Raw genomic sequence first — 26,099 nt, 5'->3', positions numbered from 1 at the left:
TAATAAATGCACTTTTTTCCCATTTGTAAGGACAAAGATCTTTTATGTCAAAATTTTGGCCTATACATTTAAAAAAAAATCTGGGAAGTCTCATTTAAGTTGTGTCATAAACATTCTGTTTTGAAGTTAATGATAAGATTATTTATCCTTAGGGAAGTATTTATGACGTTACTGAGACTGAACCTATCTAGTATGAGTGCATATGGCAATGCACAGAAGTAGCAGTGCATGCTTGTGCAGTTTTAAAGGGCATATACGGTGAGGAAAAAAAAGGGCAAAATGTACGAAAATATTTGCTTTGCCCCCAACCAAATGTTCAGGTTAATTCCACAAGGTCATACTGTGACAGCTGAGAGACTGTGTCTTCTTTCATTGCCTTCACATCCTAAGGTCAATCAGGGACAAACAAAACCTTAAGAGAGAAAAAAAAAATGAAAGACTGAGGCAAAAGAGACCTTAAAATCTCCATGGGTACGGCATGGTTACAGTTATGGGTTGAGGTGCCCGTTCCCACTGTTTGACCTGCATTATTCACCTGCACTGCAAAATAACTGCGAAGACTATCTTCAATGCATGTGCTACTGTATACTACTTAATATGCCTTAAAATCCACTTGTTGAATGTACAACATAACAAAACCCCCTACTCCAAAATCCACTTCCTATCATATATAAGCAAAATGTTAACACGGCACAAGCAATTTGGTTGATTGCAGTCAATTTTAATCTTGGCTAGAGATGGCATATTCAAATGTAACTGACAGTGTAAAATAAAGTGCAAAAGAATAGAAGTAATTCAGGAGAAAACAACAGTAATAACACATTATCCTACCTTGTTACCTGGTCCTTCGTCTTACCATCACTGCAGTTATTCAATCTTCACAAACAAAACGCCCCAAACCAGCCCTGTTAGGGTTTTTTAAAACAAGCACTGAAGAGCAAAGAGGACATTCATTGACTTTAATGGGATGAACTGATCAACCATATCTAATAGAAATCATAGCCCCTAGCAAAAGCTGCTTTAAAATTGAATTACACATGGGACACAATGCTTTTATGGCTTCTTAGAAAACTGTAATTCAATCTGTTTAGTACAGAGAAGAAACAGATAAAGTCCAAATTAAAACATTAAAAAAAGTTTTGGTGTATGTGAAATTTACGTACCATAAAAACCTGAAGGTAAAGTGATCATTTGTCTGCTGGACAACGTTAAATCGTTAAAACGTTAAACACCAGGTAGAAATGCAAATACATGAGCTATCTTTTTACCCCATTCTTATCATGGAAAACTTAATCATCAAATAAATAAACATCTTCTAACAACTTTGTAATTTGTTTGTTTGTTTTTCTTACATATCTCATTTATAGACGCAGTAAGTTATCATATATGATCCGTTCCACGTGGAGCAATCTTACCACCACTGTACAGTCAGACGCAGGAGTACAAATTTGAGGAAACTTGAGCTATGACCAAAAAAAAAAAAAAAAAAAAAAAAAAAGCCGATCATGCCAAGTCAACATCAAACTGGAGAGAAAGCGTTCAATTATGAAATATCACGTGGAAGAGAGAGAGGAAAGCGATTTAAAAGCTCGCATTTTATATCGTCTCTGCTGGAGAAGGCGAGTCTTAAAGTTCCTTCAGAATGGGCAGTCTTCCCTCAGACGCATCTGGACAACAACAGCATCGGGTCATGGAGTCGTGTCCTTAACTTTACCAAGTATGGAGGAAAGCCTTTTAATTGCAAAGCTTCAGATTGCTTTAGCAACGGTGACATACAACCATTTATCTTTGTAATTATCCTTATGAGTAATGTTTTAGGTAATTGTTGAGTAGATGGTTCGGCGCACGATGCGCTCAGTGCACGCAGTGACGTAGAGAGGATTTTACTCTGAAGTGTGCTTCACTTGTCACCTGCTATTGCTGAACATCAGACTGCAGATACAATGTTTTTCTTAATGGTTTACTGATAATAGTAACTCAAAGACATTAGGTCTGTTTCCTACAGAACGAATAATGTCGCCTTTTCCCTTCGCAGTTCTAAGAAGTTTCCCGCTGTGCATAACTGTACTGAAACTTTACGCACAGACACAAGATCTCTCTAAACTCTGTTTCTTTTCCCTCCTTTCCAGCCCATGTACACGGAAGTGTCACCTGTAGTGTCGGCGGAGAACACTTGCTTATCCACTTTTTGCCGGCGGGATAGCGGTCCTTATCCAAGCGCACCGACCCAGACCATTAACTCCGCTAGAACCCGCAGGGGGCCGTGAGAGCACCGTGCCGGCGTGTGCTTCGTACGCACTGCAGAGAAGATGAATATCCAGGTTATGCCAGAGCACAAGCTCTCGTCGGTGGCCCCACTGAAACAGTGCAATGTGGAGAAAAAAGAGGTAGAACTGATTCTCGTGAAGGACCAGAACGGCGTCCAGTACACTAATTCCTCGATCATTCCCACCCCTGGTCACCGCGCAGGTCCGCCCGGATCCGAGGACAACCGTGAAACTTGGGGCAAGAAAATAGACTTTCTCCTGTCGGTTATTGGCTTTGCGGTGGACCTGGCCAATGTCTGGAGATTTCCTTACTTGTGCTACAAAAATGGAGGGGGTGAGTATGTGGGCTCTGTGTTTCTAGTCAGTGTGAATATAAAGATGCTTCAAATTATTAATCACCAGACTTGCCTCCAGGTTCTGGCGCAAAAACAAAACAAAACAAAAAAACTTACGATGTAAATGCAGAACATCACAGAACGAATGGACCGCAAAGATAAACTACAAATTACTGTAGGTGCCCTTAGTGGAATTTTTTTTTCTATACTGATACTGATGTTTTTTTTGTTTTTTTTTTTACTGATGATGATGAGATATATGTGTATGTGTGCAAGTAAGAAAGTAAATATGCAGCTTCAGCACTGTGATATTGGCTACAATTTAGATTTCATTTCCATTAGTTATGTTTCTTTTATCAAGTGAAAATCATTTAAAGCACTTAGCTGATGACAGTACATAAAATTCAAGATTTTAAACTGAAAAGTGACCAAAAAACTTCACGTGTAGTTGCTCACTAATTATGAGGGCAAGATAATCAACACTGAAACTAAAAGAAAAAAAAATCATTCAATCTATTTATTTTCTTCAAATGTTTCAGTGTACTCAGTAGCTTTAGCAAATATGTGTAAATACTAGACTGCAATGGGCTACCGATTGTTTTCAGAACTAGTGAACACTGCATTGATCCAATGCTGCGGTGAGTAAAAACAAAGTACAGTGTGTGTGCGTGGTTAAATCAACAAAGGATTGTTAAACATCATGACAACAGAGTGCTCACTAGAAGGTGTGCCCTGTCCTATGTTTGTCTGCGCATGCATTCAAACTAACATGTTGTGCTCTGTGTTCTCAGTGGTCACCTCTACCACCGAGCTGTCAATCATATCGGCCCTCAGCAAAATGTATTCATTACTGTGGATAATGTGTCACTTGTGATGGACAATGTCAAGAAGAATTCAATTGTGAGAGGTTGTTTCCATTTTGGTGGGTGTGCTACTGATGCACAGCATGAAAATAGCCACGAGCCATCCCATGTTACGTTGTGGTGTGTGGCGTTTCCAAGAATGTCAAGCCCCCCCACCACTTCCTTTTCCCCTTTTTTTCTTTTTGGATATTTTGCCTTGTTTGACACTTATTTAAATATAAGACACCCTTTTGACTTTTTTGAAGGATAATTAGGAGAAAAATATTTAAATTATATTATTTCTCTCCTTCCAGGTGCCTTTTTGATTCCCTATATTCTTTTCTTGTTCATTGCTGGGATGCCATTGTTCTACATGGAGCTTGCCTTGGGCCAGTATAACAGAGAAGGGGCAGCCACGGTTTGGAAAATATGCCCTGTCTTTAAAGGTGAACTGTGCCACACACCCAAACACAGAGACACACTCTGCACGTAGACGCACAACTACATAAGCGACCATATATGTCTGCATTTCACCCTTCACTGATCTCTTAATCTGTGTACCTGCAGCTTGGTCATGTTCTTTTTGCTAATGTTCAGGGTCTTGCCCTTTCATTTTATCCCTCTGTTCTTGTCGTTTCCTCCTCAGAGGTGCATAGTGTCACGTGAAATTAAAATCTGTCACAGTGCTCTTTCATCTCTCTGTATTTTTCTTAATCTCTCACCTGTTGTACTTGCAACCTTGCAACCTTGTGCAAATGTCGATTTTGTACGAGTGAAACCAAACCAAACCAGGCCAGTGTTAACCGTACGCTAAAGATCATGGCTGATAACCAGTTAATCACTTATATTAGTCAGAAACAAACTGAAAAAAAATTCTCATTTAGATTTACAGAGAAGGACTGGAGTTTACAAAAGGCTGCAGTTAGCTTAAAATCTTTATTTGCCAAAACAGAGTCTTACTGGGCAAGTCGTTATCACCAAAATGACAAGTGCTTTTCATAGTTTATAAACCTAGTGTACCTAGTTAAAATGTTTAGATATTTTGTCAGAATGAGAATCAATTTTTTTCCTCTCCTTCTACTTCCCAAAAGTCTTGCCCTTCATGTTTTCACTGGCACTGATTGCCTGCTGTTATCTTTATGAGAATAATTGACTGCCAATGTGTGCCAAAGTGAGTATTTTTCAGATGCTGATTTCAAGATCTTGTTGTAAAGCAGGAGGAAATTTTTGCAATGGAAGCACAAAAAAAAAAAATCTAAATTTTCACAGCAGTGTAGAGAACGTGTAGATAATTAGTGCCTCAAAACAAAACATCGGCTTGCAGTGTGCAATAGTACACTACAATAACAACATATCCCAAATAGCTGCTGGACATTATGTTGCTGTGTGGCCACAGATTTTCATTGATCTTAGGCTTTATACTGCAGTGTGTATGCGCTCCCTTGCAACCTGACAGGGAAAGAAACACCGTTAGATTGAAGCCGTCACCATCAACCGCATTTTTCTGCATCTTCATGTACCAACATGCGGTTACACTGCCACACGTCACTGTTTATCCTCCTGTTCAATGAGGCAGGTTGTTGCCTATGTAAAATGTTTATAGAAGCAGACTCCTCCATGTTCACATATTTTTGTAACTCTGGTGCCAGAAGCTGTATAACTTTGTTTTACAATATTCACGCTCCTGACTTATATCTGTGCTCTCGACAGACTGACTATTGATGGACTAGTCTGCATGTGATGACATTTTGGAGAGTTAAACTAATCAACTGAGAAGAAACATGTTTTAATTACAAAGACCAATACAACCAATAACTGCTGAAACTTCAGACAGTTTGCTAAGAGATTTGACAAAATGTGCAAAAATGGTTGCAAATGCTAACAGAAATGAGAAATGTTTAACAAGTAAAGCAGGTATTACAACACGTATCTTCAAATACTGTCAGATAAGTCCCCCTGTCTCCACTATTAAAACAGCACCAGTCAGTGCTTTTGTTGGCTGTCGTGCTAAGGCGGATTTGTTTTTTTTCCTGCGTAGAATGAGTGGGTGATGGGTTTATGGGCTTCTCGTTTTCATGTAAGAACATTACATTCCAGAGGAGGCAAGATAACCTAACCCAGAATTCCTGAAAATATAGTGGATGTATGTTTCCGCTTTTAAAAAATTGGTAAATTGGCATTTATGTACCAATGTTCAATTTACTGCAGTGCTGATGATAAAATAAAGGTGTAAGTCATGGCAATGATAAAATGATAAAACAAAAAGTTCGTATTTGCCACTTCTACCTATTATTTGTTGATTACACTGCTTTTTCTTGACTAATGGCTGGAATATACCTAATTTTGTATATGTTTTTAAATGTATACTTTATAGTTATACTTACAGTTGTTTTAAATTTATTTATTTTTTAATGCTACGGGTAGCACGGTGGCGTGGTGGTTAGCACTGTTGCCTTACAGCAAGAAGGTCCTGGGCCTTTCTGTGTGGAGTTTGCATGTTCTCCCCATGTCTGTGTGGGCTCTCTATGCCTTCCTCCCACAGTCCAAAAACATGCGGTTATGTTAATTGGTGATTCTAAATTGTCCATAGGTGCGAATGTGAGTGTGAATGTCGGCATCTCTTTGTTGACCCTGCGACAGAGTGGTGACCTGTCCAGGGTGGACTTTGCCTTTCGCCCTGTGGCAGCTGGGTTAAGTTCCAGCCCCCCTACCTGAACCTGATAAGCGACAATAAATTGTTACACTGTATAAGGTTCATAAACTTGACAACTGCATGAATTCCATATTGTGAGAGGAAGCCATCATTTTTTTCTCAACAATAACCTGATGTTCCTTAGGTGTGGGCTACACTGTGATTCTCATAGCCCTGTATGTTGGCTTCTACTACAACGTCATCATTGCCTGGTCCCTCCACTACCTGGTCTCCTCCATGACTACTGAGCTGCCATGGCTCAAATGTGGCAACAGCTGGAACAGTGAGAACTGCACTGAACCCCAAGCCATCAATGGATCTGTTTTCGGCAATGGCACCTCATACGCTAAGTACAAGATAACCCCGGCAGCAGAATACTACGAGTAAGTGATTTCTGAAATTAATTTATCAGATAAAAAACTATTTAGAACATTGGATTTTGGCAAAAGTGAAAATGCTCAGATGTATTTAGTTTTAACCAAGGGAATATCCTAGTATCTAACTTTTTTTGATGAGTGACTAAATCATTAGATTCAAACTTAGAAGCATTCATGACTTACTTTTATGAAAATGTGAAGACTGAACATATGGTGAGAGGATATACAGTAAATGAAATAGTAAAGCAATAAACAGTAAATGTAACAATGCAGTGATCATCATAGTATTGTGAATATGTGGTACTTTTTAATCAAAGGCAAAGCTTTAGCCTGCATAAAAATGAAGCTATTGCCTTCGTAAGACAGTGTTTAAATGTTTTGTTCATTCAAAACACAGACATTGGGGGCAGGGCAGCGGCGGGGGGGGGGGGGGGGGGGGGGGGGGGGGGGGGGGGGGTATTGTTTTAATAGATGTAATTAGCCAGAATCAGTAAATTGAATACAATATGATATAATTTACACATTAACAATGCCATATGGAAGTGGAACCTTATAGTTTTGAGGATGTTGTCTCAGTAACAGTAGAATAGCATGTACACCTGGCTGAGATAACCCAAGCAGTAGCTATGGAAGGAAACTACCAATCACAGAAACACAAGTAGAGGACTTCATAATTGTCCAACCATAAGATGTTTTCACTATAAAAGCCTTATGCATAAAAAGTCTAAATTCACTCTTTGAAGTGAACAAAAAAAAGCTCCATCTGTTTATACTTCAAAGACAGCCAGTTCTTCCCTAGCTTCTGTGAAGACTGACTGTGCAGTCCAGAGGAAGTCTGTGAAATGATTTGGACAATACCAGGGACACATGCTAAGCATGACGCACAGAAAACATTAACCATGCATCACAGCCAGAGGTTTCACTCCCATTCGGCAGAGCATGTATGTTTATTTAATTGGTATCCGTGGTTATCTTTCAACCTTCAGGAACCCTCAAAGTTGATTTATTTGTAAGTACCCAAACACTTTTTATTTAACACAAAGAGGTTAGTTTTCACATGTAGGTTCTAACCTTTTGGATTATGTCAGATCCTCAAAGAAGTGATGCAATATCACTTAAAAAGTAGACAGGCGCCATAAAACCACAACTCAGAATATATATTCCTGGTGCATTATTGAACTTCAGTCACAGACAACAATAGGGTACTTTAAGACAGATCTTGCACTGTAGGAGACAATAAATCCTCCTGCTTACAGCTAGCTTTGAACACAGGAGCAATGCCAAAGCACAGCATGAGGAAGGCCAACTGAGTCAACAGTTCTCTTGCTTCACCTTTTGAGCTTAGTTTTTAACATGAGCATAATGTGTCTCAGAATTCAACAGTAAAACAAACTGTAAAATGGAACATCCTCGCAGACTTGCATCACAACTGAGCTGTGCTTTACATGGCAGAGATTAGACTCACCAATCTAAGAGCCTAATACAGCACAGAACATTTTAGTACAGTACATTACACTGAAGGCCAGTGGTTCTGGAAAACACAAACTATACACATGAAAAATGTGACACATGTCATCGCCCAATTAAGCTGATATGACAGATATTTTAGGAAGCAGTTGTATATTTACACATCCAGTAAAAGTGTGGTAACATTAGCACATGGTTTGGTCATCTGATCAGTTCATGTCCAGCATTAATATTTCTTTTAGCACTTTTTTTTCAACCTGTGCCAGTTTCTGAAATATCTGGCATTATACCTCCTAAATGCTCTGCGATGGTCAATAAACAGCTAGCAACTAATTTTGCTTTGTCAGTTGCTTATTCTGTGGTGTAGAGTAATGTCTAATTATCCTACACCAGCCTCTATATTGATCCAGGCTGTACAATTTTGGGCTATAAAACAATATGTTTGAAGGCATTAAAACATCTCACAAAGACCTAAAATGTATTTACAGTAGTAATAACTCTTTTGGGGTTTGTCACCTCACTGTTACCTTTCCGGTACACAGAGATTTGACACAATTTTTAAACTTTATTTATTTTGGTTTTTCCATTGAATAAAAATGATCAGAGCCCTTCTAGAATCAAGTCTTGCCACTGGGCAGCTACATCTACAGCTACAGCTTGGCTCCAGGCACAGTTATTTTAAAGCACCTATCTGAATGAATGGTGTAAGAGTGTAATAGTTATGGAGACATAAAAACTGCATGTGTAGAAATGGCATATATATATATATATATATATATATATATATATATATATATATATATATATATATATATATATATATATATATATATATATATATATATATATATATATATATATATGCTCATGAGAACATTGAACCTATTCTAGGGAATTCATGTTATGGAAACATAACATGAATTCCCTAGAATAGGGAAACATTAAACCAAGGCAAGGAGAGAAAAAAATTACACTTGCATACATCATTACTATGATAATTAGTAGTTATGTGCCTGCAACCACATAACTGAAAATGCAGTGAACCTCAACAATTTCTCTGTGGGTCAAACAACCATCAAATGGAATTTTTCTATAAATTTGTGTTAAAAAAATTTAAAGTGCCATGTCTTATATAATGTCCCAGACATATACATGCATTATGAAATTTAAATAAACATACAGAAAGACAAAAATCATTTTACACATTGTTTTAACCTTTTTTCCATTCTTTTATATCAAGTTAGTTGAGAGGAACAGCATTTCATGGCTTTAACTTTACATAGACAGTAAACATATACTGTGCCTAAATATGACCTGACTTTTTGTAGGTGATATTAAACTGAATTTTGAATCATGTGGCTGGGCTAGCTTGGAAGTCAGCTGCAGGAGTCATGCGAGGACAGTCAAAAACATGGTCTCTGCCAAAAAAACCTGACCTTGGAACAAGAGATTTGCTGGGCATTCCTCTGTGATTAATATGATAACTTTTACAGTATCAGATCAAAGAAACCTCCCAAATGTCAAATTCCCAGATCACTGAATCACTTCAATTAACATAAAATAAAAAAGCTGTATCTTTGCTGTCTCATTGCTTAAAGCCATGCATATCACAAAGCCACTGGCTTTCATGCATATTTAATCTGTTAGTGTGCTTCATAAGAAGTGCTTTTGAAATGTTGAAACAGCTTCAGAAAACACTTCCCCCTATACAATTCCCCCTATACAATTCCCCCTATACAATTCCCCCCTATACAATTCCAAATTAGGATTTCTGTCATTGCTGAAAACAAACAAAAAAATACCATAATGACTAAAACTTTATTTCATGCGGTCTGTGCAGTAATTTGGTTCTTAATATCTCAATAACATTACAGTATGATTCCTCTTATAAAAATGATTTCTCTTTCAGAAAGTCTTCATCCTTGTTTTTGGTCTCTACCCACTTCTGAGGCAAATATTTGGCACATTAGTTTTTTAGCAGCTAGCTACAACCTGCACAAAGTGAACCAAACTGTAACCAAAGTCAAGTGAAGCAGAGCTGAGAAATTAGTGGATTATTTTCAAACATACACTGTAATTTGATACTTTATTGTTATAAATGCCTACAAAAGTTTCTTTACGGTCAAGGCAAACATCAGAATCTTATATTAGCAATTAAAAATATGAGTCAGTGTCCAATGACACATTGTATGCTGTGTGTTTGCACTACTTTGCACAATTCAGTTTTTTTCTTAATCCACTTGCTATTTTTTTTTTCACTTTGCTGTTCCCAGACTTAATACAAAGGCTTTGGGCACACACTCGGCTCCATCTTTAAGTCTCCCTGATGACAAGTGTAATCAGACGTGATTAGGCATGATTCATTAGCCATGATTAAAGACAGATTCTGTTAAAAAAAATTCTATGTTTCACTCATGTCAAAGTGTATTATTAACATAATTGATGAGCTTATCAACCAAAGTTACAACTAGAAATACTTTTTTTTTTTTTTTTAAAGACAGCAACAGTAACTCATTTAATTAGCATGCACAGAATCTCCTCTCTACGGATCTAGCCTGAAGCAGCCACATCTGATGTCATGTCAAGGATAACTAGACTTGATAAATAGCCCTCATTTGAACAAAAATATCTAATTACACAGACACTTAAAGAAACTTTACTTCTGCTCCACACATGAATTTAACATTTGTTGAAATAATTGTTTTAAAATAACAAGAATAGAATAGGATGTCATTTATTAAATAAATCAGATTAAAATTAAATAGAGCTGTGACTTGACACTCAGGAATTTAGTCCTTCTTATTGGGTTAGTTTTACATGCCCTATTTCTCATTTTGAAACCAACATGAAGACCAGGATGAATGTAGTTGTGTGCTAGCCTCAAGTGCACAAAGATGACTAACGCAACAGTGAGTGTTAGGATAGCCGAACAACCAGCTTACTGAGTGATGATAAGACTAAATGTGTTTAGAGTAACTGGGCCAAAGGGACTTGGATTTATGTTATAGTGCGCATGTACTGGCAGTGTTTTATCAATGCTATCAGATGAGCAAGGAGGCCCTGGGGCATTACAACACAACACTGAGACAAGACCTACAGGCCAGAGCAAAGACTTTAAATTCTCTCCCCAAATAAACTTTACACTGCTTCCCCAAAGACCATATAGCTTTGAATATATTATCCAATAAAGATAAGCAAATGTCTGTCTCTGAACATTCTTCATTTTGCATGTCCTTGAGGATTTTTTGTGTTGGGCTGTTGTGTAAGCAACCTGAGCATCAGATCCAAATCCAGTTCCACTGTTTATCAGCCCATAGCATCACATGCCGATTAAATTGAATCTTTCTTCAGGAAACTCTTAGGGCAAATGTGAAAGGAACAAAGGGGCTTCTAAATGTTTTCCCGCATGATATTGATATCCAATTCAAATCAAACCCACTCCCAGCACTTATCAGCTTTGGAGCAGGATCTAACAGTTTATGGCATCATGTAACCTGTCTTGTTTCTGGGTTGTTGCCCATCGTGAGCGGGTCAGACTGAGCTGCTGAGGTCTTGTGGATGCAGACTCTTAAACTGATTATTTTGCAAAGCATTTTTCATGCATTCCAACAATAATTTTTAAATACAAGCTAGGAATTGCAACCACACCTAATAATAGCAAAACTACGTATTATTAAATAGTAGTTTATAATAATTTCAGGTTCATGTATTCTATGTGTCATCTAATAGGAACACTACTCACTCTCTACTGTATTCTCTATATTCTTCAGCCAAACTGTAATTGCAGGCTTGTAATCTTTGTCCAGGTGTAATTTGACCAGCAAACAAGAAAAGTTACTGTGATGTAAAGATTAAGAAGACTCTGCGCTCATCAAGAAAATATCTCATTTAACCCTTCCTAAAAATTTATTTTGTCGTTTATTTAATTGTTTGTAAATACGATACAAAGTGTTAAGTGAATTTTCTGACGTGCTGGAAGACATATTAGTATTTTGGGAAGACATATTAAGTAACTTTAAGCCTGACAGAACTCCTTCACTATACAATATGCAGACAGATTTTTCTAAGTAGTTGAAGCTGTGAACTTCCTTCCCACTACTCTAGAACAAACATTCAAAGAATGGCCTTGCAGATGAAAACAATATTTACTGTAGATAAGGAAGGAAGAGACACCATTTGTCTTTCCTTGTTTCATTATGTCATAATAATACACTTTGAACCTCGATCTTACAGTAGTGTTTGGCTTGAGGAATAGTCTGATAAAAGTGGAACAATACCATAGGTCTTTATTGACAGTTTCAAAGCATTTCTGTGCAATTGGGTGTGAAAGGAAAGCAGTTAATTCACTTCTAAAGCCTGGTAACAAATAGCTGTTTCATCCAATTTCCTTTAACTTTCATCCTTTAAATTTACTAGGTAGCATTGTTGGGTGATGAACTGCAGTGACTGTGCAGCTACTGGCTGGAAATGCTGGTTGAGAGTGGAGCAAATTTCCCTTACTTTGTCTTCCATTGTTAACTAGGGTACTTGTTCACTTACTATTTTTAAGACTACCCAAGCTGTAGTAGAAACTGTGTGGGCTCATTCATCAAAATGCATGTCTGGTAAGACGTAGCTTAAAATAAAATAAAAATAAATAAATACATTTAAATCACCTCATCTGTGCCAACTAGTGTTAAAAACAGTGTTGCAGAGCAATACTGTATGGATAAATGGGAAAAGGAAAAAAAAAAGACCCTGTAGCTCTCATGATATGGTATTGGCTGTCATCTTTTGCAGACGGGGTGTGCTGCATCTTCATGAAAGTAAGGGTATCCAGGACCTGGGCTTTCCTCGTTGGCAGTTGACTTTGTGCCTGGTTGTGGTGGTCTTCATCCTGTACTTCAGCCTGTGGAAAGGTGTCAAGTCTTCTGGCAAGGTACAGCCCTGCACCAACAAATGCAGCACATTCATGTAGTGCATAATCTTATAACTTTTCAAGACAGAGAGAGGGGAGTTGAATGGTTGTTTCTCATTATCTGCAGTTCACCACATTCCATATCTTTTTCTTGAGAAAATGGTTCATTGACAAAAGGAAAATATGATCTTCGTTTCCTTCCACCTGCTTGTTCTCTATTCAGGTGGTGTACATTACAGCTACAATGCCTTACGTGGTCCTTTTGGTGCTGCTGATCCGAGGCATAACTTTACCCGGAGCTACAGAAGGCATCAAAGCTTACCTCTCCATTGACTTCAAGCAACTCAAAAATCTAGAGGTCAGAGACACTGTTTGTTACTCTGACTATGAAGTTCCCTGTTTCAGTGCTATACAGATTTTCACTTTTGTGCTTTTTGTTGACACTGAGTAAAAGTAAACCCATAAAACTCTCAGATCTATTAATTTATCTACTGCAAATAACAATCATGTCAGCATCTGAGTAGATTCACACAGATCCTTTTTTGAGTTACTGTTATGCACTGGGTGGAGTATTTTATGCTTAGGGTTAAATGCTGAGTTCCAGTGGTACCTCCCATAATGAATGAAAGTACAGTATATGAATGAATGTGTCCTATACACACAATCTCGAGATACAATCTTTCAATGTTTGAGCTCATGTATGTGTGTAAGGGTTGAGAAAAGTTCACATTTTGCAAAACATTTGCACAACATGCATAAATAATGTACCTGACGTGTTTTACAAAACAGAGCCAGGTGTTCCTGGCTGATAAAAAAAATGTACAGGTAGATATAAAATGTGTTGCATGCAGATTGGTTTAAAAGGGAAATAATGAAAGCTGGTAGATTTAGCAGCCTATGTCTGTATGATATTTTCTGTAGGAATCTTCTTTTTAGGAATTCACACATTTTGTTGTTACTTTTTGCATAGGTGTGGATTGATGCGGCAACACAGATATTCTATTCACTGGGTGCTGGATTTGGTGTGCTCATCGCATTTGCAAGTTATAACAAATTTGACAACAACTGCTACAGGTAAGAGGTTTGCTCTGTATTTATGATAATCTGAAACAAGATATTATTTTGCCCCCCCACAAAATAATATCTTGCTGTTTTTTAGCTGCCCTATTTTTTCAGCTTTTAATTGGATTATGCTGCGGAGGTGATGCTAATCTGTCTAATTTACCAATGACCAGGTGTTAGCAGAGCAGATAAAGTACAGGCCAGGGAGAGCTGCCAAATAATAGCCAAAGGCTGTATGTTGACTGGTCTGTTTAAGTGCTCCTCTTCCTCAGGAAAAGCAGGCAATCAAGTTGGAGACTTGAATATGCTTTTCTGCATAAATAGGTTGCAGTTGTGCTCTTGGAAGGGGATGCTGTTGGCAGAAAAAATGATTGACCCATGTATGTGTGTGTGTGTGTGTGTGTTACACCAAGCAGATATCTCTTACTTTTTGTTAAAAAGTTTCAGCTTCTCCATGAGCCAAAATAAATGATTTTAGATGACACATAATGCAAAGAATGATCACAGAGACGTCCAAACTAAATCTGTGCTATAGTGTGTGTGATATAAGCATTATGGCCTCTGCTCTCCTGTCCTCTCTCATTTACTCACCCTTGCTCAACCCCATACTGGGCCTCTTTTCCCTCCTCCTCTCTCATGTCCCATTTAGAAATGTGAGTGGACTGCTGGCAGGTGGAATTTGCATTATGCCCTTAGTGGCAAATGAGCAAATTTGAACTAGGTGAAAGGCAGCAGCCCGGAAGAACAAGTGATGTTGGAAAAACAAGCACTGAAAACAGAGTTTTGTTTGAACACCAACACAGACAGAGAAATCCTACACAAGGTAGTTCTTCTCTCATGATTTAAAAAAAAAAAACACCAGCCAAGTGGTGAACACAAGGTTAGTTTATAGTATAATATATAATAAGTATAACAATATAATAATATGAAATCTTGCATTAAAACCGGTCTGATTCCAGTTATAAAATGAGGTGATGAGATTACATTAACCTGAGTTATTTGCCTTAATAACTTAAGGTAATATAATATATGTCTCAAATGAATGTGCTAGTTTGTCATATTAAATGAAGACGCTCAGCCTTTCATGTGTAGTGACGCAGACCTGAATAACCAGGCAGTTGAAATTAAAACAACATTTTCACTTCCTACAAACAATAAAGAGAAAAGTAGGAAGGGAAGTCAGAAGGGGTAAGAAAATGTTTCTTTCATAGCGGTGATTCTGCTGTGATCAGGTGGACTGCTCTTTCTAACAACAACAAGTTACTGATACAGTAACTGACAATCCAAACACCTGCCTGGAGTAAGGAACGAAAGTTTCTCATTAATCTAAAAAAAAAAAAAACATCTCTTCTCAAACAGTTTTTGCATGTGAATCATCAATGAACCACTTGAAAGATATCAAGTAACGTTTGGTTCCATCGTAACTTTGTCTATGTGAAACGGTACAATGAAAAATAAGCTCTAAATATGACACAGATTACCATAAAAGAGAAACACAAATCTTAGCAGTGGTTCAACAATGTTTGATACCCAAAGAATGGGACAGAATGGTATTGACTCACTGGATTCATTGTGGTCCGCCAAGATCCTAAAGATCAGATAGTTTGCACTTTTAGAAATGGAAAATATACTATATAAATATAGAAAAAAATTGTCTTCATTTTGCCATTTTGTCATTGTGTGTTTTCTTAATCTAGGGATGCTCTCTTGACCAGCACTGTGAACTGCGTCACCAGTTTCTTCTCAGGGTTTGCCATCTTCTCTGTACTTGGATACATGGCTCACAAGCATGGAGTGGATATAAAAGATGTGGCAACAGAGGGTATGTTTTAATAATTGTATTTAGTGACACTGTATTTGGTCATACATGCTTAGTTACGCACATATAGATCCATCGCACTTTGTAAACATTCACAAAGTCGACATGTTTGTTGTACATACAGGTGCAGGTCTGGTGTTTATCATCTACCCTGAGGCAATTTCAACACTTCCTGGCTCAACCTTTTGGGCCATTGTGTTCTTCATCATGTTGCTGACTTTAGGCATTGATAGCTCGGTAAGTACTAAAAGTAGAACTCTATGGTTACATAATTACTAACAAGTTATGCAAGTGGCAGATAAATGTTTCAGGTTGTAAACATATTAAAGGTCAAATACAAAAATAAGGCACTACTTGTGTGGTAAACTGCTGAAATAGATGTGTGCATACATACAAAGAGGAATGGCACAAATATTATAACCTGAGGATTAGTTAAAGGGTGATAACAATCCGCACTGAGAAAGTGTGTTACTGTATTACACAGTAAAAAAACAGGTCAAATAAACCACATGACATTACAAACCTAAAGACATTATACACAAAAATAAAATAAAAACAAATTGAAAATATTAAAAAAGAAAATTAAAAGTCTGATTTCAGTCTTGAACTGGTCCCAGTACAGGAGTCGTGTTGAATGATAACCCAGTCTGACGTCATGCTGTTAAAAGTTTATTTTCAGACCATTAGTAAAATTGATCAAATGAAATGAACAAAAAAAGTAATTAAATTATTACTTGAAAAATATTTGGTATTACAAACATAATACAAGCATAATTAAAACTGTTGCAGTTGTTTCTGTGTAGCTCTTTTGTGCAGATCATTTATTCTCTGTGGCTGTTTTTCCGACTCATACAATTACACTTTCTCTTCCATATGTCAGGAAGCTAGTGTTAGCCACTTTTCCTTCTAATATTAAAGTGTTTCTTTGTTCATAGGTATTTCTGACTCTGCTGCTTTCCCCTTAATAGTAGTTTTTCTTTGCATTTTTCATAGCCTCATTACCAAAACCCATCACATTTACACATTCTTGTTGATCTTTAAAAGCAGTGTTATTGTTTAAGGTGCAAGAAATTGTCTTTTCAGTCATTTATATGGCCAATAGAAATAGCATATCACATTAATAATATATACTTTTATGTTTATAAAAAAAACAGTGTTTTGATTCCAGTTTTGATGAGCAATCTTGTCATTCAAGGCTCCATTCACACCAGGTATTAGCATTTGTTTGGCGCGATTCAAGAAAAGTGGACACCTCTTAGCACAGTTTTGAATGCACCAAAGATACACTAAGGATGTACACAAAAGCTATACTAATGTGTACACAATGGTCTTTCAGTGTGACCCGTCCTCTGTCCCTTGGCACTGTAGACTGCACATAACATCTGCTGATCTGATTCACTAAGCGGATGATAAACAAACGATCATTTAACCACCACTTTCGTCCGCAAATACCCGCAAATGTCCTTAAGTCATTAGCTTATCCTTACAATCATTTATTGGGTAGCTCAGATAAGGATGTGTAATAAAAATATTAATGAAATGACATGTTAAGATTTAAAGTCATATCTTTGATTAGTGATGTTGTCATTCCAAAATAAATAAAGTTTAAGTTTAGATATTGCTAATATGTATTGAAAGATTGTATTTATCGTTGTTTACCAACCTGAGTTTATGAAACAATAACTATTTCATGATTGTACATCAAAATATTGTACAGAAATTTCTGATTACTTTATACTATATCGTGTATCAGCAAGCTTTCAAAGTGTGGTACTTGCACATTATCACTAAGATTTTTGTGCTATCTCTTGCTGCTAAAACACTCATCACTGTACTGACTGAAAGTAAAAATTTGCATCTATATGCTTTCGATTGGACTTCACTTTCAGCTGGGATTCAGCTCTTGAGTGTCTTGTGTCTCCCCACAGATGGGTGGCATGGAGGCAGTCATCACAGGCCTGACAGATGACTTTAAGATTCTCAAAAGAAACCGAAAGCTCTTCACCTTCATCACAGCTTTTGGAACCTTCCTGGTTGCTCTGCTCTGCATTACCAATGTCAGTATCTTTGGATCTATCTATCTAAATAATCAATTGTTTAAATATATTAAAGTTGTAATATACTTCAAGTTCTGTTGTGGAAAAAACTGTAAAAAAAAAAAAAGGTTTTATAAATACAAGTGACTCAAGTCTCATGATGTTACGCCATCACAAAACAAACCCTTTAAAAGCAAAATCAAATAAGCTACTGCATAAAACTCTGATAACAAATCACAATTTAATTAAAGGTCTTCCTTGGAAGCCAATGATCAATTTTCTCTGCACTCCCTATTCATTCACATGTATCAGCAACAAGGTAAAATTCCTGCTGACTGTATTTCCACAGTCAGCAGGAAAAACTTAGGAGACAGAAAGGTATTACATTAGTAAATCACATGGTTTCTTCCTTTTATCAAATCAGGAAAATTATTGGGAAAGTGAATGATGCCTTTCTTTTGGCATATCCATGAAAAAGGAAACAGACTCCACCATTCAGGATGCAAATCAAAGATCTATTGTACAAAAGGTCAAATGTGCACAGAATATCCTCGTTTGCTGCGTGCGACTTGTTTGAGTCGAGATGCTAAGTCCGCAAATTTAAATTTGAATCGCCTTATAGTGCAAAATGAACATATGCAGTCCATTAGTTAGGCTGAGGGACACTTCCTGACTGATTGCATCATATGTGTTATCTTCAAGATTGAACAGTTATATGTGACACACACACTAAATTATCTGGTTCTTTCCCCCTTCGTAGGGTGGGATCTACGTCTTGACCTTGTTAGATAAGTATGCAGCAGGGACTTCTATACTCTTTGGTGTGTTGATTGAGGCCATTGGAGTGTCATGGTTTTATGGTAAGACATTCAGCATTCTTTAATATTTCATTATGCTGTTAAGTTGTAATTTTTGTCTCTACTATACAGACGGGTTACAACCTAAAGTAAAAGGATGAGCATTTCCCCCATAATTTTTTTTTAGAATTTTAGCAGTATGGATTTGGTCTACTTGTCCCCTTTGAGGGAAAGATCTCTACAGATCAATACAAATTGGAGTGGTTTGATCCATCGCCTTCATTAAAAGACCAAATGGGTTAATATTTTTGGGATATATAATGTCTTATTTCTCCAGTAGATTTTATAATACTTGGCAAATCAATGCCAGAGTGCATTAAAACTATTTTGGCATAGCAAGCTGAAAAAGTACCCTTCTAATATACTCATTTATTTAATTTTTTTTTTTTGCTTGATTTTCCTTTAATTTGTCAGTTGTCTGTAAATATTCAAAGCACATTTTTCACAGTGCCATTAGCAACATTTTATAATCATGCTACAAAGTGAAATTAGCAAGAAAACACTGAAGTCACCAAATTATTCTCAAACTCTTACCGTAATTATAAGGGAAAAAAAAGAAATTATTATGATTTAAGAATAATCAATGACAAAAATATAAATGGTGAAAAAAGCAGCCAGTCATAAGTTCATCAAGGGAAGAACGCTGAGCAGTGTGACCAGAAAATTAGGTTTACTGATTAGTTTTGCTTTACTGGAACAAACAGTCTGTTGACTTTGCCTTTGTACTTCCATTTCCACTATTGCAGCACAGGGGTGAAATTAATTTAGAGAGATACAGAGAGAAAGGAAAGTGAATAAAAGCAAGCACAAGCATTAAGACTGAATCCTGATTGGCACATCACACCTATTTAATCCTTTAACTCATCTGTAGACAAGCAAAAGTGGAAATATAAAGTTACAGATTAAAATGAGAGAGATCCAGGGGGTCCACGTAGAAAAAAATTTGCTTGGCAGGCAGAAAAAAAAAAAAAGAATTCAATAAAATTCAATAACAACATGGCAATCTCTGAGACATGATGATAAATTGCTTGATGTGTTATGTCAGGTCGGGGTTATCCCAGGTCAGCCATGAAAAATATTAGTGGACTACGAGGGTGTAGACCATCATGTTGCATTCCCTCCTAGTGTCCAGTGAGACTGCATGCTTGGCACAAAGAACTGGCTGAAGCCTACGCTGATTAGTAACCTTTGCTGCTTAACTTTTTATGCTCGCCCCAGGTGTGGATCGCTTCAGTGAAGATATTGAGCGAATGATGGGCTTCAAGCCAGGACTCTACTGGAGACTGTGCTGGAAATTTGTCAGCCCAGTTTTTCTGCTGGTGAGAGAAACAGAAAAAAGGAAGATTTCAGGCCAATATTCAGTCATAATATCTGATAATATCTATCCCAGAGCAAAACACAAACTCAGCAGATAAGGCCAGATAAGACTAAATAGTTTCAAGAATCAACAACTGGACTACTTGAAATCCTTATTTATTTCATATATTCATTTATTTAATTTATTTGAATGATTGCAATCTCAAGCTCATTCAGCATTCAGTAGATTTTTCTGTCTCAGTGATACAGTATTGCATGCAAGATGCAATACAAGAATGAAATGAAAAAAAAAAAAAGAGAACTTGAATACCACACAGGAAAAAGCATTTACTACAGCAGAGAGAGCACATATATACATAAGCACTGAAGACTTTGGCTTGTACCCAGAAGGAGTGGAGGATCAGGGAGGATTGTTTAAACCTTAGTGCGCCTCCTGCCGAGTTCCTCACTTGGCAGGTGGATTTAGCAGTGTGCTACTCCATGTGCATTAGAGGAAGCACAGTGCTGAATTCACTGTTGTGCAAAGATGGATGTAGACAGCTATGTGCTTCCTTATGGCTGTCTGTACAAATAAGTAAAATTGTAATGAAAATGACTAGTTACCATTGTGCACAGATATATTTTGGTATATGAGGAAATGCCCCAGTGAGATGATTTTGTACATCAAAAGAACACATATTCTTTTTGAAAACTGAAACTTAATGTGTCATTAAGATAGGAGATGAGTAATATGACAGAGAGATTAATTATACTACACAGCAGCCCTAGAAGTGTATCCAGTCTTTACTTTTAGCATTAGTGGATGCACTTAATGAAAATGAGCATTGTGTGCAGGATGTAAGTGTCCATGTGCCGATCTCTGTGAGAAGCAAAAATTTGTTCTGGACTCTTCTGGCCATTACAAACCCTGCTGCTTTTTACAGCCAGCTACATTAAAGAAGTCTGAATGAACTCATTAGCAGAACTTCGAGAGATGCTTTCTTGCTGAATGCTGAATGAATTTGGGATTAATCAGACGCCTCCCTTTTTTATGTAATTGTGTGTGAAGGACAAGCATCTAAACATCTAAAGTGGCTAAAGCTTTTGCACAGTCCTGTGTGTTGCTTTTGTTAGACAGAGAAGAAGGGTACCTGTCCATGACAAATGAACAGTTTACTACAGAATGAACCAATATGCAGATTCAATTTCAGTTTCATGAATATCATTTTACAATAATATCTTGCAGCTACTTTTATATGTGGTGTGTATTTTAATTTAAAAAAAATGTGTTGGTGTTTGAGCTGTTGTCACTTTATTTCTCTTTTGGGTTTTTATTTCCTTTTTTTTTCAATCCGTTTTATGTTTCTCTGCCTGTTTTATTTCAGGGACTTCAGAAATTAAGACCATTATCAGTCCAAATAGCTCTAACTTTTGTATTTTACCTGTTTCTCTCTTTTTTCCCCTTTCTCTTCTATCTTCAACAGTTTGTTGTAATAGCCAGTACTTTGACATCGCCAGACCTGAAGTATGATAACTACATCTTCCCTAGCTGGGCCAACCTAATCGGCTGGGGTGTCGCCCTGTCCTCTATACTCTTGGTTCCTTTTTATGCCATGTATAAATTCTTCAGTCTACCAGGAACATTCCGGGAGGTTTGTATTGAGATATTGAGATTGACTTCAGCACGCATGGTGAAAAACTGTATTAAACTTTTGATAGATATCTCAAAAGTCATCTATTGATTCGAGTTTGGGGCAGGATGACTGGAACAAGTGTTTGTTAAAACAATTTTAAATGTGAGGTGTGATCAGAAAGTTCTGGGAACAAAAGCCAGATTTGATCTCCCTTGAGGGATCTTTTTTCCTGGACCACAAACTTGCATATACAACAACAAAATTATTCAATTCAATTCAATACAGTTCATTTCAGTTCAATTCAATTCAATTTTATTTTTATAGCGCTAAATCACAACAAACAGTCGCCTCGAGGCACTTTGTATTGTGGGTAAAGACCCTAGAATAATACAGAGAAAACCCAACAGTCAAAACGACCCCCTATGAGCAGCACTTGGCGACAGTGGGAAGGAAAAACTCCCTTTTAACAGGAAGAAACCTCCAGCAGAACCAGGCTCAGGGAGGGGCAGTCACCTGCTGTGACCGGTTGGGGCTGAAGGGACAGAGACAGGACAAAAGACATGCTGTGGAAGAGAGCCAGAGATTAATAATAACTAATGATTAAATACAGAGTGGAGTATAAACAAAGGAAATAAGGTGAATGAAAAGAAACAGTGCATTATGGGAACCCCCCCAGCACCCTAGGCCTAAAGCAGCATAGTGTAGCTAATGGGTGGTTCAGGGTCACCTGATCCACCCCTAACTATAAGCTTGATCATAAAGGAACGTTTTAAGCCTAATCTTAAAAATAGAGATCTTCTATTTCAGAGAGTCTACAGTTTCCAAACCCAAAGGCAGTGCAAACAATGACCAGGAACGTGTTACTTGTTGAATCACGCACCATAAATTTATCTCCCATTATCAGAGTTGTTAACATAAAGAAGTTTCACTGAAATATCCTTGAGGCACTGGCATGGTTGAGCGTTCGTCCTGTGCAGAGCGTACACACAGTTTTTGGTGGATTTTTTTTTTTTTTTGAAGGACTGCCCACAAGCACATATGAGTAGGATACCAAGAATCTTTCACTCTGCTTTGCCAAATACTTACACAAACAGACACGAACACTGTACTCCTGCATAAGGTGTCTGTGAAATTGCGTCATCATGTACTGACACACAGCACATTAAAAAAAGTAGAAATTCTCTGGCCACACCAAAACAATCTTCCCTCGCCACCTGTCCTGTTTGTTTGTCTCCCAATGAGTTTGTGGAAATGAAATTCACATTGATAAATGAAGTTATGAGCTGAGAGCTTTTTGATGATTCCTCATTCATATATAGTACACGTAAAATAATACTTCAAACACAAACACTGGCCAAATGCAGTCACTTGTAAGTAATGTACACTAGCACTGTGTGAGCTTTGCAGCTGTTAAGCTCCTGAGAGCTATTTTCAACCCTTAGCAGTCAACCACTGTTAACTTCACGCTTTTGTAACAATTCCTTCATCCCACAGGCATTCCCCACTGATACTCAAAGATTTTTCTCAGGTTTCTCAGGACGTGTGTTGAAAACTGCTGTTATGCCTATTCATTTTTTGGCTGCAGTTTCCTCATGATAACTTATTTTACAAGTTCTTTAGAAGAAGTCAACCAAATATTTCTTCATTTCTCATGCCTGAAGAGTTTGCATTCCTCACGAAGCACTGATATTAATTGGGCTATTTGACCACTGTATGGATATGCAGAATTGGAAAAATAATTTAAATAATGAAAACATTTAAAAGGGCCAGTTTTGTTTATGTATGTTTTATAGATAATGCACTTCTGCTGGAATTGATTTCTTGTAATTATTTGTTTTGCAGAGGATAGCTTACTGCATCACTCCAGAACATGAACACCACATGGTTGCTGAAGGAAACGTACGGCAGTTCAAAGTAAGGGTGTTTTTTTTTTTGCATTTGCATGAACTGACCAAATGGCTGTAATTAATCTGGATTTGAACACAGCTATTTAATAATCGATTGACTTGTGCACTGACTGTTGCCTCTGTGTCAAAATGAACACAAGAGACAAACAAACAAAAAAAAGTGGACTGTCAAATGTAGTGTAGCCTTTTAATAATTTACTTTTACAAACAATGTGGAAAAAAAATTTTTAGCATGTTGCAAAGACAGGCCCTTGTGAGTAAGCAATAAAGGCATTTATACTGCAATAAAATGTAGATGAGTTTATCTATTGTTTTCCAGCTCAGGCACTGGTTGGCCATTTGATCACAAATACAGTACCCGGAATCCTGTCATCCATCCTCACATCTGGTGTCTGAAGTTCCTGTATGCCCCTTGTGGTCAGACAGAGAAGGTGAACAGCAGGCTCCAACCTTTCCCAGCAGCCTCCCTCTTCTCCCCGCATTCACCACCCAAAAGCCTTTGTTGTCACCGGTGGCTTCGAGCGTTTTGATTCAAGCGTATGCCTGTTAACATTCTGAAATCAATCTACAGCTTCTACTCATAAGGGAGAGTCACACCATGGGAAAGCATTTACAGTTATTTGTTCATAGATATGTTTTTATACACTATTTTAATTAATTAATTATAACTTTATTTGTGATTTTGTACACTGTGTTCGAGCTCTTGAAACTAAAAAAAAAAAAATCTAAAAAATGAAACAATCCCATTTCCCTGTATATTATTAAACAGGGGACCAAAAATGTTTTAACTTTTAAACTTGTTTTAAAGTCTGATATTCTTTATTATTGCGTTGTTATTGAAAGAAAGTCTCTATTCTTGCCATCCTCTTGGCACGGTGGCTTATCTGTGTCAGTGCCTTATCGAGCAAGACACTCCATCTTTCTTACAGTCTGTACGTGAAGAAATAACATACACTGTGTTGACTCAGGAACCCACTGAAATCAAACCACTTTGTGGATGGGAATCACTAGTTTTGACCTAGACGTTTGGCACAAATTTCAAAGAGCTGGAAGTCAACAGTGCACCAAGGTCACGCTCTTTAGCAAATGAAAAACCAAGAAGAAAGAACCCTTTTGTGTCGCACTGTATTATAGTAAAGGGAATAATGTATGTATCACTCCAAAGCTTCAAAGAGCAGTGGCAGGCTTCATTCAGCTCTTGTGCTTTGAAAAGCTAGACTTATAACCAAGTCTTAGTCTCAAAGAACAACTAATTTATAACCTGGTCAGTCTCTGGCTAGTCACTTAAGGTGCAGGGGAAAAATCCACCAAAACAAATGGCATAACTGTTACAAACAGCTTTGTATTAGTGTTGTGTGACTTTTACCTTCCATTTTTGGTCTGTTTAGTGCTTCTAAAGAATCTCTGTGGCTTTTCCTTCAAGGAGACAATGAGAGAAAGACTAGTGAGAGTGTGTGTGTATGTATGTATGCATTGGGATTATGTTGCCAACCACTCCATGCTGTTTGTGTACAGTACATGGAAAACTGACAACTATCAAATGCCTCGCTTTCTCGAGCAGTATATTAACTATTATGTTACTTACTTGAGTACAATGCTTATATTTTCATTTGAATCATAACTTGTGGTGTTCCTGTTTTTCATCATAGATGTGCCGACAATTTGCATTAGTGATATGGGAGTGATCTGGTTTATCTTCTTCTGTTTCTTTTTATTATTTATGGGAATGAAGTTGAAGTTGAATTCTAACTTTGCATCATAAGAGAACACCCTTATTAAAAGGAATAAAGCCACAGGAAAAAAAAACAGATATATGTGGAATATATAAGAAGATATAGAAATATATGAATATATTCTTTTGTTATATCTAATATTCTATTTATCAAATTGTTTATAGCAAAACGTGAATGTAAAGTATTTTAAACGTAACTGTCCATAGTCATAATATAGTGTTTGATGTATAGCTAAGAAAAACAATTATTATTCTGTGTAACCTTGGGCTACATTGTCACATATGAATGTGAAAAAAAAGAACACCCTGGCTTTCCTGGACTATGTTTACAGTAATATTATGTACAACACCAATGTCCCGTTGAACGTGAGTGACAACTGTCTATGAAGAATTCTTAAGTATTAACACAATGAAAATAAAGAATTTCTTCTACACAGTTGAAAATCATATTCTTTTTTGTTTTGGTTTGGTTTGGTTTTAAGCATTCAGCCATTGGTAGCTTCATCCGTCTGTCACTCCAGATATAACAGACAGTTTCATTGCTGAATAAGGGCTACTCATACTGGCTCACTGTACCTTTATACTACCTGTCCTCATGCTACTATTGTTTGTTAGTTAATGTTTACTAATGGTGTGGGTTTTATATTCATCAGTTACTCTAAAAGAAAGTCCGAATCAATAATACAAACGCAGTAAATTATTCGGCGATACAAATGTAGAATACTGGTTCTGGTAAGGTCTGCATTCGAGTGAAGTAAATGTCAGAAAGTGGTGAAAGAAGCAAATATGCTACACCAAAGATTTTTTTTTCTCCACAAGCCTCACTCTCAGTTGTACAACCATCAATTTTCCAAAATGTGAGGGAAGTTGGAAAATTGT

The 26,099-nt window shown here is 37.1% G+C and overlaps 1 protein-coding gene across 1 annotated transcript; it reads left to right on the top strand.

Moving 5' to 3' along the window:
• The first annotated feature begins 1,618 nt into the window (after positions 1–1,618).
• On the top strand, positions 1,619–26,099 carry slc6a2 (solute carrier family 6 member 2). Its single transcript, XM_030726313.1, has 15 exons — positions 1,619–1,717; positions 2,130–2,601; positions 3,759–3,890; positions 6,282–6,519; positions 12,760–12,898; positions 13,101–13,235; positions 13,848–13,951; positions 15,637–15,761; positions 15,883–15,995; positions 17,687–17,815; positions 18,555–18,654; positions 19,870–19,970; positions 21,432–21,599; positions 23,424–23,495; positions 23,808–26,099. Exons 2-15 carry the CDS (start codon positions 2,310–2,312, stop codon positions 23,829–23,831), a joined length of 1,872 nt encoding a protein of 623 aa, XP_030582173.1. The 5' UTR covers positions 1,619–1,717; positions 2,130–2,309; the 3' UTR covers positions 23,832–26,099.

The sequence above is a fragment of the Archocentrus centrarchus genome, chromosome 3 (genome assembly GCF_007364275.1).
Source record: "Archocentrus centrarchus isolate MPI-CPG fArcCen1 chromosome 3, fArcCen1, whole genome shotgun sequence".
Taxonomy (NCBI): Eukaryota; Metazoa; Chordata; class Actinopteri; order Cichliformes; family Cichlidae; genus Archocentrus; species Archocentrus centrarchus.
The sequence above is the reverse complement of the archived record's forward strand: the minus strand, read 5'-3'. Positions and strand labels throughout refer to the sequence as shown.

Bases quoted from the DNA above. Each gene is read 5' to 3' on its own strand.
- slc6a2 (XM_030726313.1), top strand. From the start codon at position 2,310: ATGAATATCCAGGTTATGCCAGAGCACAAGCTCTCGTCGGTGGCCCCA. The intron at 17,816-18,554 runs GTCAGTATCTTT...CCCCCTTCGTAG, and splicing joins CTCTGCTCTGCATTACCAAT to GGTGGGATCTACGTCTTGAC. The intron at 23,496-23,807 runs GTAAGGGTGTTT...ATTGTTTTCCAG, and splicing joins GAAACGTACGGCAGTTCAAA to CTCAGGCACTGGTTGGCCAT.